Here is a 13,446-nt window from a genome sequence, read left to right on the forward strand (position 1 = left end):
AAAAAGTAATATTCTTAAAAAGGTAAAAATATATTTTATTTTTTTAAAAAAAAGTCACATATACAAAAAAATCTACGTGGCAGGTAAGTGCACCTACACTTTTTGTCATATAAGCGTGTAGGGTAATAGCTCTCAAAAGCCCAAATTGACGGATAATTAAAACCAGGCATAGTTCAGGCAGAATACTAATAATGTGAGTCAAATTTATGGGTGGTTAAAGGTATTTTGCCTTAAAAAAACAATTTTCGTCTCCCCAAAGTACCAAACACACCCCAAATTGACGGGGTAATTAAGACGAGGCATACTTCCGACACTATATGTGAGCCAAGTTTAAGGGTGATTAAATGTATTTTGCCTTAGAAAAAGAATTTTTGTCTCCCCTTAGTACCAAACACACCCCAAATTTCTTCACCGATCTCTCTCTCTCCGGATCTCCTTCTATCCCCGTCTAGTACTCCACTATAAATCAGTGGAATGATTTATAACAAACGTTCAGCCAAGAATTTGATTAACTGTTCCTAAAATCAAAACTGTTTCGACGAAGAATTTTCATTTGCAACCATGTCAGGTACGATATCCAATTGATTTGCTTACAAATATCCAAATTCTCAGATCATGATAATTCTAGGAAAATTTGATGAATTTTAGGAGAAAATGGAGGGAGGATTCGCCGCAGTGGTAGGGCAGCAGTGGTGGTCCTCGGCGACATTGGACGTAGCCCTCGTATGCAATATCACGCTCTTTCCCTTGCTCGTCAGGTATGCCAATTCCAGATTTAAAATGCACCTTTTAATACACGCACATACGCACATCCATCCAAATTAATGCATTTTTGGACATTTTTAACGTTCTGTTATGAATTAATGCTGAGCGTTAACCTCTGAACCTGAGTTTAATGGTTTCTGGCTGGTTGTTAGGTTTACAGTGTAATTAGCTAGAATAATGCCCTTTAGCTATAAATTATATGCTATCTAGTTTTCTGTAGTTTATTTGCTTCCATTAGGATCAAATGTCTAGTTAGCTGGAATAATGACCGTTAGCTATAAATTCATCCAAAGAACACTGTGCAATAGAGTAAAAGTAATTGTTTCTGTGTATATATAAATTTTTGAATCTCCTTGAAATAAATAATAAACATTTAATGAAGTGGCAAAAGTGGTTCAGAAATGCTGGATGTGACATATACAGATTTTTCGTCTGGCTCTACCATTGTGGTCTGCTATCTGTTTGATTGTTAGAACATGCACAACGGAAGCAAGCATACAATTCAGGCATCAAATACATGTAAACTAGACAATGCTATAATTACTAGATTAGAAGCACTAACCTCTTGAAATCGTTGCACAAATCCTCCACACAACAAGAATCCAGGGCTGCAGTCTTCTCTATATGCGTAGTAAAACCTTGGACGATTTTGCTTTTGGGCGGGCAAGAACAATACAACTATAAAAGGTGAGTTATTGGGTGAAATTAGTCTTCCTTGAGTAGACTAGTTTTTGGCCGAAAATTAGCTCCAAAAACGTGTGGGATTCTGCTTTCTCTAGTAGAATCCTACTCCAGCTCTACCAGATGACTTTTCTCCCAAGTCACTTTTTACCCAAGTCAAGTCCAGGTTTTTACTAGGTATAGCAGGGACCACAGAAATAATAAGAGGCTACCAATTATAGCATTAATTCGAAATTAGCATGAATTAATTCTTACTATAATTAATTGCAATTTATTCCACAAAAAAACTGCAATTGAATTCCTCAATATGAATTTCGAAAATTCAAAAACACTTATTTTAACTTCCTGTGTTAAGATCTCAAATACCAGTTAATTAAATTAAATCACTAGAAATTTAATTTAATCAACTAATTAAATCCTTTATAATTCCGCTTAAACTATTTCATGTGACAGATACAAAATCCACCGACCGGGTTTTCACATGAAAACTTATAAGCTTACATAAAGGGGTATCATCAAACTCAAAATCAAGTCACGGATTCTATCAACTAATTATTATTCACAAATGTTATTCGTTATTGTCCAATCTATAAGGCATACATTAACTCTGAATAGAGTCGTACCTTTTGATAAATCAAAACAATAAACAAATTACATTTATCATACTAATTATATCAAGATTAGGAGTATAAGTTCATTTAATGAATTAGAGAAAATGTTTATATATATTCAGTACAAAACATCTTTTCTTTACTTGGTCCATTCAATATACACTAAGTACACTTGCACAAGGAGTCGGAGTAAAGTCACTCCCATAATCAAGACAAATTATACTATAATCTTATGCTACAATCATCAAGATATTTTGTCCAATAATATCTTTGATTGTGAACATAGTTTATTAATTATGAGAACCAACAATTTAATCTTCTGTGCATGAGCTAAGACTCCATACACTAAATTGTCTACTACATAACTAAAAGGATACACATGTAACAAATGATCTATTTATAATAGTACTTTATTGAATTGAATAAATTAAATAAACAACTGTTCCATAAAGAATAAAACAAAATACTATGTCTTCGCATGGTTAATAGTATATCCTAACAATCTCCCACTTAGACTCATAACTATGCGTCTACTACTCTAACACCCATTCCTTCTATATGCTTGTCAAAAATCTTCAGTGTCAAGCTCTTTGTAAACGGGTTTGCCAAATTGTCCCCTGACGCAATCTTCAACACTCTTGCATCACCTCTCTGAGTTATGTCCCGAATTAAGTGATATTTACGCTCAATATGCTTACTCCTTTTATGGCTTCTTGGTTTCTTCGAGTTTGCAACTGCACCACTATTGTCACAACAAAATACAATCAGTGCTTGAACCGAAGGAACCACATTAAGCTCTTTTAGAAAGTTCCTGAGCCAAACAACCTCTTTAGTTGCCTCAAAAGCAGCCACATATTCGGCTTCCATGGTGGAATCAGCAACACATGATTGCTTGATGCTCCTCCAACTTATGGCTCCACCTCCTAAAGTAAAAACATATCCTGAGATAGATTTTCTAGAATCTCTTTCTGACTGGAAATCTGAATCAATATAGCCAATGGGTGCAAGATCACCTGAGTGATAACACCAACATATAATCCCTAGTCCTTTTCAAGTACTTGATTATATGCTTAACGACAGTCCAGTGTTCTTGTCCAGGGTTAGACTGAAATCTACTAACCATGCCAACAGCAAAGCAGATATCAGGTCTAGTACATAGCATAACATACATGAGACTCCCTACAGCAGAAGCATAAGGGACCGCCTTCATCTTTTCTATCTCATCAATCATTTTTGGGGTCTGATCTTTCGACAGAGAGATTCCATGTCTAAAAGGGAGAAAACCTTTCTTGGAATCTTTCATGCTAAACCTGGTGAGAATAGTATCAATATAAAGTGCTTGGGACAAGCCTAATATCCTTTGCTTGCGATCTCGCATAAGCTTGATCCCAAGGATATGTGCTGCCGGTCCCAAGTCTTTCATATCGAAACGCGAGGACAATCATTCCTTTACTGAATTCAACATGAGCAAAATATCTATCTACGTACAAAACCAAAAATGTACCTTTATCTTCATTCCACTTCTTATAGACACAAGACTCATTTTCACATTGATCAAAACTGAAGGTTTTAATCGATGCGTCAAAACAAGTGTTCCATGCTCTAGAAGCTTGTTTCAATCCATAAATGGATTTCTTTAATTTACACAACATGTGTTCATTGCCACTTTTTATGAAACCAACTAGTTGTGCCATATAGATGCACTCATCAAGACTTCCATTTAGAAAAGCCGTCTTGACATCCATTTGCCAGATCTCATAATCGTAATGAGCAGCAATGGATAAGAGAATCCTAATGGGTTTAAGCATGGCTACTGGCGAAAATGTTTCTCTCATAATCGATCCCTTCTTTTTGAGTAAACCCTTTTGCAACAAGCCTAGCTTTAAAAGTTTGCACTTTTCCATCCAATCCTCTCTTTTTCTTATAGATCCATCTACAACCAATGGGTTTGACTCCAATAGGTGGTTCTACAAGATCCCAGACTTGATTGGAGTACATGGCCTCCATTTCAGATTTCATAGCATCAACCCATTTATCAACATCTGTATCCTTGATTGGAGTACATGGCCTCCATTTCAGATTTCATAGCATCAACCCATTTATCAACATCTGTATCCTGTAGTGCTTCGTCGTAATTAATAGGTTTTGTATTAGGCTCTTCATGGATTCTATCATAAGATTCTCCCAAGAGCCAAACCGGAGAGGTTTTCTAATAATTCTCCCACTACGACTAGTCACTACAGGTGGAGGCTGATTTTGTTGTTGAATGACAACATCATTTTCTAGAACTGAAGCCTCAATGTTATCCTCCACACCTTGCGGTGCTGGGATATCATTAACTTCTTCCTGGAGTGCAGGCTATAGAACAATTTTAGGTTATTCAACAATTTGAGGTTGCTCAACAATATGAGGTTGCTCCACATTACTCCTACTATTTTGGGGTAGTGAGATGTCAGGCAATTGCTCTTGTGCAATCTGCCGCCTATTGACATTTCTCCCACTACGATAATGTAGTGGTATGTCAATACTGACTTCCGGGATACGTTTTAGAGATGAGTCTTTAGTTACTCCATTACTTAATTCCTGTAAAACTAGTTTACTTCTAGGAATATGGTTCATTAAATAGTCCTCTTCTAAAACTCTGCATTTGTCGTAACAATTACCTTTTTTTCTTTGGGACAATAAAACAAACCGCCTTTAGTTCCTTTTGGATATCCAATAAAAATGCATATTTCTGTCCTTGATTCCAATTTATCCGCTTTCCCTTTCAGCACATGTGCTGGACAACCCCAAACCCGAATTTCCCGTAAACTTGACTTGCGTCCAGTACATAATTCTATTGGAGTTGAAGGTACTGACTTTAAAGGAACCAAATTTAGAATGTAGTTTGCTGTTTCTAAAGCATATCCCTAAAAGGAAGAAGGCAAATCGGAGTAACTTAACATTGATCTAACCATTTCCATAAGGGTCCTATTTTTTCTTTCTGCCATACCATTTTGTTGTGGTGTTCCTGGGGCAGATAATTGAGATGTAATTCCACTGTCTGATAAGTATTTAATAAATTCCGCAGAAAGGTATTCACCACCACGATCAGATCGCGATGTTTTGATATATTTATCATGTCGTTTCTCCGTTTCCGTCTTAAATTCTTTGAATTTCTCAAAGCATTTAGACTTACGTCGCAACAGATAAATGTATCCATATTTTGAGTAATCATCTGTGAAAGTCACAAAATACTCAAAACCACATCTTGTTTGTATATTCATAGGGCCACACAAATCAGAGTGAATTACTTCTAGCTTATCGCTGGCTCTATTTCCTTTTGAGGGAAAACGTCTCTTGATCATTTTACCTTCTAAACAGGATTCGCATGTTGGCAGTGACTCCACTTTCAATGAACTCAAAGGTCCTTCAGAGACCAATCTAGAAGTCCTATTTAGATTTATATGACCTAGACGTAAGTGCCACAAATAAGTTTGACTCAATTCAGATATACGTTTTCTTTTAAGTGGCAGACTAATGTTATTTAATTCTTTTGGTTGTTGTAGCACATGAGGAGATATATCAAGAATAAAAAGGTCATGTACTCTAGCAACAGTGTAGATAAAACGTTTATTAAACTTAATAACAGCAGAGTTATTAGCAAAATAAACATTATAACCAGCATTCATTATTTTCGAAACCGAAATCAAATTCCTTCTAATAGAAGGTACATAGAGAACATCTTTTAAAACTAAAACTCTATCACTACTAAACGAAACTCTAATATCTCCTAATGCTAAAGCTGGTGCTGGCTCGCCATTGGCTTGAAAAGCATAAACTTCATTCTCACTTAGCCGCCGCGTTTCCTAAAACCCCTACAAAGTCGTGCAGATATGATCAGTGGCTCCCGAATCTACACACCAAAACATGGTAGAAACAACCGCTAAACAAGTTTCAACGACATTTAAATTTGAATTACCTTGCTTATTCAACTTTGCCAGATAGGCAAGGCATTGCTTTTTGTGATGCCCAGGTTGCTTGCAATGATAGCACTTGCCTTTGGGATTTTTCACACCAGCCGCACCTCCAGGTGCCAAAACCTTTTGAACCTTCTTCTTTTTCTTACCGCCTTTCGACTTAGAAACTGAAGCTTTCTCAACATTGAGTGCCACAATTGGAGCTTATTGTTTGATAATAGATTCTGTCGCTTGCCCCTCATTCAACAATTTCGCTAGTGACAAATCCATTTTGTTCATATTATAGTTCAAGCGAAATTGTTGAAAACTGTCAGGCAGAGTCTGCAGGACCATCTCAACTTGAGATTCCTTATTAATCACGGCTCCAAGGACCTCCAATTCATTCAGAAGACTCATCATCTTCAGAACATGGTCCCTGACCGATGATCCTTCAGCCATCTTGTTGTTCAAAAGGGCTTTCATGGCTGTCTGCTTAGCTGCACAATTTTGCTCACCGAACATCTCTTTGAGACTTTCGAGCATATCATAAGCAGACCCCATACACTGATGCTGATGTTGCAAAACATTCGCCATAGAGGCAAGAATGTAACATCGCGCCATCTCATCAGCCTTAACCTATTTGTCATAGGCCTTATACTGATCATCAGTAGCATTTTCATGTTTTTTTGGGCACTCCTTAGTGATTACAAATTTGTAACCTTCCGCAGTGAGGACAATATCAAGGTTCCTTTTCCAGTCAACATAATTCGGTCCTTCTAACTTGTTTTGGTTCAAAATTGAGGTAAGTGAGTTGAATGAAGACATGGTTAATCTGAAAGATATTCACATTAAATAGATCATTAGTTATGTATTTAGAATAATTAAATTCAAAACAACACATTACACATATAACCATGCTCATTGAACAGTTAGATTTGTTAGGGAAACTTAACTATTCATGCAAAATATATAAGTGATGCAAGATATTTACCCCATAATTTAAATAGGACCAACTCAGATGGAGAGTAAACTGTTAATTTAAGATAGGTAAATATCACTTTTATAAACTCTAGTTTCATTGAATCAACATGTAACTCAGTTGGAGAGTTAATACAAGTAATCAAATAACTAGAGGCAAAACTACACTAATCATCTATAATGAATTTATCCGATGTGGAAGAAGACCTATGTCAACATATTACACTCTCCAATTCTCAAGGAGGAGGTGAGAATTGTTGGTAATTACACTGTGTAATTACAAGGTTACTTTTTAATTTCTTTCCTTTTTGTTTTTATTTTAATTTATTTTATTTCTAACTTTTTATTTCCATTGTTTTACATTATTTTTATTTTTAAATTTTAAAATATTTTTTTTGTGCATTATTTATTTTTTATTTCTCTACCTTTACCTTTTATGATTCCATGTAATTTCTCGTGTATTTTATTTCTTATTTGTTTTATTCTCTTCATTTAGCATAACTGCGTTATTATTCTAGTTTTTCAAATTATACCTCCTAATATTAGAAATAATGAGTCATTAACAAACTTGACATATAATGAGTGATGTCATTAAAGTAGAATTTCGTTGTTGAATGAGGTTATAAACTTCTTATATTTCCTAATCTTAAGTTGTATTGGAACTTGTTTTTATTATGTTAAAGTTTTTTTTTGGAATTTTGAAATTGTGTTGTATTTATGGTTCCAATTTATTTGTTTTAGTAGCATTGACTTATTATTTCACATTGCATGTTGTTCATTTTTTAGTTAGAAATGATAGATTAGTTTTGTCAAACATTTGCATAATGTTATGACATTATATTTATATATATTAATTTATTTTATCAAACATGCCTTCCATGATGGTCATACAAAATGCATGTTTTTATTTTTATAATTAATTAAACTAAATATTATTAATTTGAAAAATATATGTAAATTATTTTTACATATAAATATATGATTAATAATTAGTGTATATTCAAGAAAAAAATATGAATCTTAAATACCAAATCTATTATCATTTATACTGATGAAAAATCATTTATGGACATATATTTATTATATTAACTTTTAAGTTTCGATAATTACTACATTTAAAATTTAATCTAATTGTGTAATTACACTTGTGCAACCAAACAATACTCTTGTAATTACACTGTAATTACGTTATGACAAACAAACATATCGTCGTAATTACTAGGTTGTGTAATTCCCTAGTAATTACACCAATTTCAATTACCAGGTGCCTTTCCAAACGGATCCTTAGTTGAAGTGGTCATTGATTTAAGCTGTATTTATGCTGACCGAGTTCATTTTAGTTGCAAAAAGACTATCTATAACATACTCTGGAACTGTCGTTCGTGAGACTTGTAGAAATCTTTGATATCACAATAAGTAGACTGATTTTCTTGTTTTGGACTTCCAATCTTATTTATTTGGAGGTTAACATTGTGCTATTGCCCATGCTTCCAGTAATTACTAATGTTATTTAGTATCATGGATGCAGATTTTCTGTTGTAAGAGAGAATAGTAAAATCTCTTATCTGTATTAAGTGATTATATATACAAGTGACCATGAGAAAACCACTTTTTATTTTTCAAAAATTGTGGTTAATACGCCTCATTGATCCAGGGCCCTTTACATTCTTATGTTTATGCATTTATCTTTTGCAGGCTCATCTAGAGGTCGACATTGTTGCATATGGAGGTAAGTGTCATGTAACAACCCACTTTAAAAGAACAATTTTATCTGCATAATGAAGTGTGAAAAAAGTTAGAGAAGCATTATTGGAGTCTTTCTTAGAGAAGATGAATGATTTTTATTTTTCTTTCCATTTCACTGTCCTAGATAATATTGTAACATTACTGGCTCTACTTGATCAATCTTTCTTCAGATTTACTATTCTTCTACCATTGCAATCTATAGAACATTTTGAAAAGACGTGAAACCAATTTCCAGTCATTGTGCATAATTTTGTATTAGTTGACGTAAGTGCTTGGTTTAATAATCCAGTACAAACATTACATGTTTCCTTGACTTTATTCTGCCTGTTTGTTCTGATTTTCAGTTTTTAATCTTGAGTAGGTTCGGACCCTCATTCTGCTGTAAAAGAGCACAAGTCTGTTCACATCCATGAAATGGTAATCACTGAATGGTCTAGCTGTCGTTGTGGAGTGAAAAACTCATGAAAGACATCCTCTTGGGTTGTGTATGAGTTGTTTGACTTCGACTATTTTTCCATCATGCAGACACAATGGCCATCAAATCCTAGAAGCTTGCCAAAGATACTCCGTCCTTTATTGCTCATATTTAAGCCATTGGTCCAGTTTCTTATGCTTCTATGGTACTTGTGTGTTAAAATTCCGGCACCTGATGTTTTCATAGTTCAGGTGAGCTATGAAGCTGCGTTAGCTACTTTCATATATCTGCTACAGCTATTAAATATGTACATTACATTTATAGTGTCTTTTATGTTTTTAAGAATAAAAACAGAGCGAAGTTTTTGATATTTTGCGAGCCAAGCATTAAGGTGAAGGCTTGTTTTCTTTCTCAAAGTTAACCAGAACCCTTGTTAACACTAAGGTTGCATTCTCATTGGTGCTTGAACGGTTGGTTCTTCCTTAGTTTTCTAACATATTCTATCTGGTGGGTGCTGAGCTTGGCTTTTATTATTATCCACCCAAGTGCTTATAGTTGAGGATTCATCTGGCACAAAACTGAAGTCTTCATGGCCCATATGTTCAGTGAGATGTTCAGGTCACTTGATTTGGCATGCTTGAGCTTTAATTACATCAACTAATACAGAATTTCTCCTTTTCTAGAATCCACCTTCTGTTCCTACACTGGTTGCTGTAAAATTGGCCAGCTGGATTAGACGTTCCGCATTCATTATAGATTGGCATAACTTCGGATATACTCTTCTAGCATTGTCTCTCGGGAGAAATAGTCGGTTTGTGGCTCTGTATCATTGGTAATTTGTTCATCCTCGTAAGTTATAAAACTCCATTTGGGTTTAGCATCTGGTTTGTGAACTGTGCAAGTAAAACAAAATTTGGATATTTGGATAGGATTGAGAAGCATTTTGGGAAAGTGGCTAATGGTTCCTTGTGTGTGACGAAGGCAATGCAACATGAATTGGCTCAAAACTGGGGAATTAGGTAGGCCATTGAGCTACTTGGAATATCTAACATTCTGATTTTCTTTGTTTATTGACTTGTGCATCATCTTTTGTACTTTCTGGATTTCCAGTGCCACTGTTCTGTATGATCAGCCTCCTGAATTTTTCCGACTTGCTTCTTTGGAGGAGAAGCACAAGGTGAATTATCTAGTCCACAACTTCCCTAAGATTATACATACTTTATAATTTAATCTTCAAGTGTCAATTGCAGTTGTTTTGTAGGATTGATAAGAGTCTGAGAACGCCTTACAGCCTTCAAGACTGTCTTAGCAATGGTACTGTAATGAGAATTTCCAACTGATGTGTTGTTTCTGATGAAGAATTGATATGAATATGGCATTTTTGCAGAGGTACTAACAACAGACAATGACAATCCTAATGTAACTCTATTTACAACTCAGACTGGCTCAGATATTTCCTTGAAGTGGAACAGACCAGCGCTCATCGTAAGCAGTACTAGCTGGTGAGTTGTTTGTAAACTTAATTTAATATCCTATTGTGTTCCGACACAGTGAACCTTTTCTTTTTTTAGTCACAAATTGTATCCTCATATAACGTGAGCATGACCATTCTTCTTGGATACCTTTTGCCCTAATCTTCATCCTGGTTTTCAGAAAATCAAAACTTGATAGTGGTGATCTACAGTGTTAAGTTGTCTCACATTTGTGGGATGTGGGGTTGGTCTCCTTACATGGTCTTAAGCAATCTTCACCTCATGAGCTAGCTTTTTTGGTTGAGTTAGGCTGAAGGTCCATGTCTTTACATACTGCAAACTTGAACTTAATCGCTATCGGTTCAATGTTTCTGAATATCAAGAAATTATGGGTCAAAGATGATTGGTCAAAACAAAAATCAAACAGATAATGGAAGAGTTCTGTCTCTTATTTGTACCATGTGCTGGAAAATTCTGTTTCTTATTTGAACCATGTGGTCATGCTCCTATTTCAAAATGCAAAGATGGTAAAACAGTTTCAGCTATCGGTGATAGATACATGACATTATAGTACTGATTTGTAGGACACCGGATGAAGATTTTAGCATTCTCCTAGAGGCAGCACTAATGTATGATAGAAGGGTTTCTGCATTACTGAACGAGGATGACCTAAAGAGGGAGGAAGTTCTCTGGCAGGAAATCAAGGGTGGGAAGCAATACCCTAGGTTATTATTTATAATTACAGGTAGCTTCCCTCATGTGTCAAAGAGGGATTTTACTTCTTATTTTGTTGGCTAACTTTAGCAGACATGTTATTCTTACTCTGGGTTCTTTTGAAGGCAAAGGGCCTGAAAAGGAAAAATATGAACAGAAGATAGCAAAACTCAACCTTAAACGTGTAGCATTTCGTACTATGTGGTTGGCGCCAGAGGATTACCCATTGCTTCTTGGTATGAGAGCTACCAACCTGTGTCATCTTCTTGTATTCACCTTAAAATTGTCTCAAATCCTTGGTTCCCTTGTATAGGATCAGCAGACCTTGGTGTTTGCTTGCATACTTCCTCTTCGGGTTTGGATCTTCCAATGAAGGTTTGTTTTCCAAATTCTTATAGAGCACAAGTCAATTTTTTTCCCGTGCTGCTTAAAACTTCTGTAGGCCTCATTATTGTAATTTTCCTTTCAGGTTGTGGATATGTTTGGCTGTGGACTACCTGTCTGTGCTGTTTCCTACTCTTGGTAAGATGCATGAACACGCGTTCCCCTTTTTCCTTTTCATTTCCTATGGCCTCGACATTTGAAAGTCCTTAAAAGTATATACCATGAAAAGTTGCATGTTGACCTTTCTTCACTGCCCTTTATCAAGTATCAACGAGCTGGTCGAAGTTGACAAGAACGGCCTACTCTTCTCTTCATCATCGGAACTGGCTGATCAATTTTTGGTAAGCTCCTAAATAGGCAAAAATGGACCTTCTATCACCTCTTTCTTTGTTCTTTTATGTTAGTTTTACATTGTAGATTTTCTTAGATTCAGTGACACTCAAGATATTGCCACAGCAAAGCCCCCATGGCTTTGGTCTAGTAGTAAGAGCACAACATGTGATGTGTGGGTTAGGCGCAGGGATTCGAATGCTGCTGCAGATAGAAGCCTGGTTTTAGTGGATAAGGGTAGAGGGGGGCCATTGTAGTTTCAAACTGCACGTCACTGGCCCTCCAGATTTCTCAGTAATAAAAAAAGATGTTGCCACAGCGAACATTATCAAGTATCGATCCCCTCAAACGATTTATGCTTCATACTTGCATGTCCGGACTTGTTATATACCTTATTCTAGCATTAGCAGTTCCTAGAGTTAACCAGCGAGCTTACTTCCTGAGAATATTCTATCTTATTTGCTCAACTGTGAAAACCTCTGCAGATGCTGTTTAAGGGATTCCCAGGTGAATGTGATGAGTTGAAGTCTCTGAGACAGGGAGTATTGGCAAGCAGATCTTCTGTTAATTGGGCTACAGAATGGGAAGAAAATGCCAAACCCTTAATATCCAGGGCAAGTAGATTTTTGCATACATTTTTTGCGTCTCTTTTTTCCTCCTCCGTATTAAGATGGTCTTGTTCATTGTGTTGCAAATGGCATTTAGATATCATGTATTTAGATGGCATTTAGATATCATGTATTTAGATGGCATCTAAACACACCATGCATTATTCAGATATAACTGAACTCTAACGAAAAAAATGATCTAGTTGTGCACTACTCTTTAACTGTCTGGTATTTAATTATGCAGGTTATCTTTGAGAATTCGAGCTGATTTTAAAGTGAAATTTCAGAACTCCAATGTCTATTATCCTGCGTATCTGAAGGATTTTGGAAATTTTATGCTCACATAGTGTCAGGCTGCACCGAGCAAAAGAGGGTCCCTGTTACTGCACCCCCTCCCAGGCTCCGCAGAGCAACCAATTTTTGTTGCGCTATTAGGATCATTAGTCACATCTTTCTATTTTGGTTTTGTCAGAACTGTAGTTGTATAGCTGTAGAAGTGGCCATGATACACTTGAGGTTTCACTTGCCTTTACCTCTCTTTTTTATTCTTCTTAGTAGTTTACCTTCGTTGTTTGGAAAACATATACTATGTATTAGGGAAAAACAGGCCTGCAATTTTGACTGGTAAATGGGGTGGCGCAGGAGTAATAGATTAATTGGCCAGGTAGAGTTAATAGCTAAAAGATTGTGAATGTTCTTTTGTGAACTATTCTGTAAGCTGACTTCGCCCATCATTATTCTTTCCTCCTTACCCTGAACATGTGGCTATGAATGATCATTTATCCAGCAACATATTCCAGAATG

The 13,446-nt window shown here is 35.8% G+C and overlaps 1 protein-coding gene across 1 annotated transcript; it reads left to right on the forward strand.

Annotated features, from left to right (window-relative positions):
• Positions 1 to 321: 321 nt before the first annotated feature.
• On the forward strand, positions 322 to 13,446 carry LOC104226827 (UDP-glycosyltransferase TURAN). The gene is made up of 17 exons (XM_009778904.2): positions 322 to 568; positions 649 to 758; positions 8,669 to 8,702; positions 9,081 to 9,136; positions 9,245 to 9,385; positions 9,818 to 9,966; positions 10,064 to 10,153; positions 10,245 to 10,311; positions 10,385 to 10,448; positions 10,522 to 10,636; positions 11,191 to 11,351; positions 11,446 to 11,556; positions 11,634 to 11,695; positions 11,790 to 11,842; positions 11,970 to 12,045; positions 12,520 to 12,648; positions 12,887 to 13,446. Exons 1-17 carry the CDS (start codon positions 562 to 564, stop codon positions 12,908 to 12,910), a joined length of 1,449 nt encoding a protein of 482 aa, XP_009777206.1. The 5' UTR covers positions 322 to 561; the 3' UTR covers positions 12,911 to 13,446.

This window comes from Nicotiana sylvestris, chromosome 12 (genome assembly GCF_000393655.2).
Source record: "Nicotiana sylvestris chromosome 12, ASM39365v2, whole genome shotgun sequence".
NCBI lineage: Eukaryota > Viridiplantae > Streptophyta > Magnoliopsida > Solanales > Solanaceae > Nicotiana > Nicotiana sylvestris.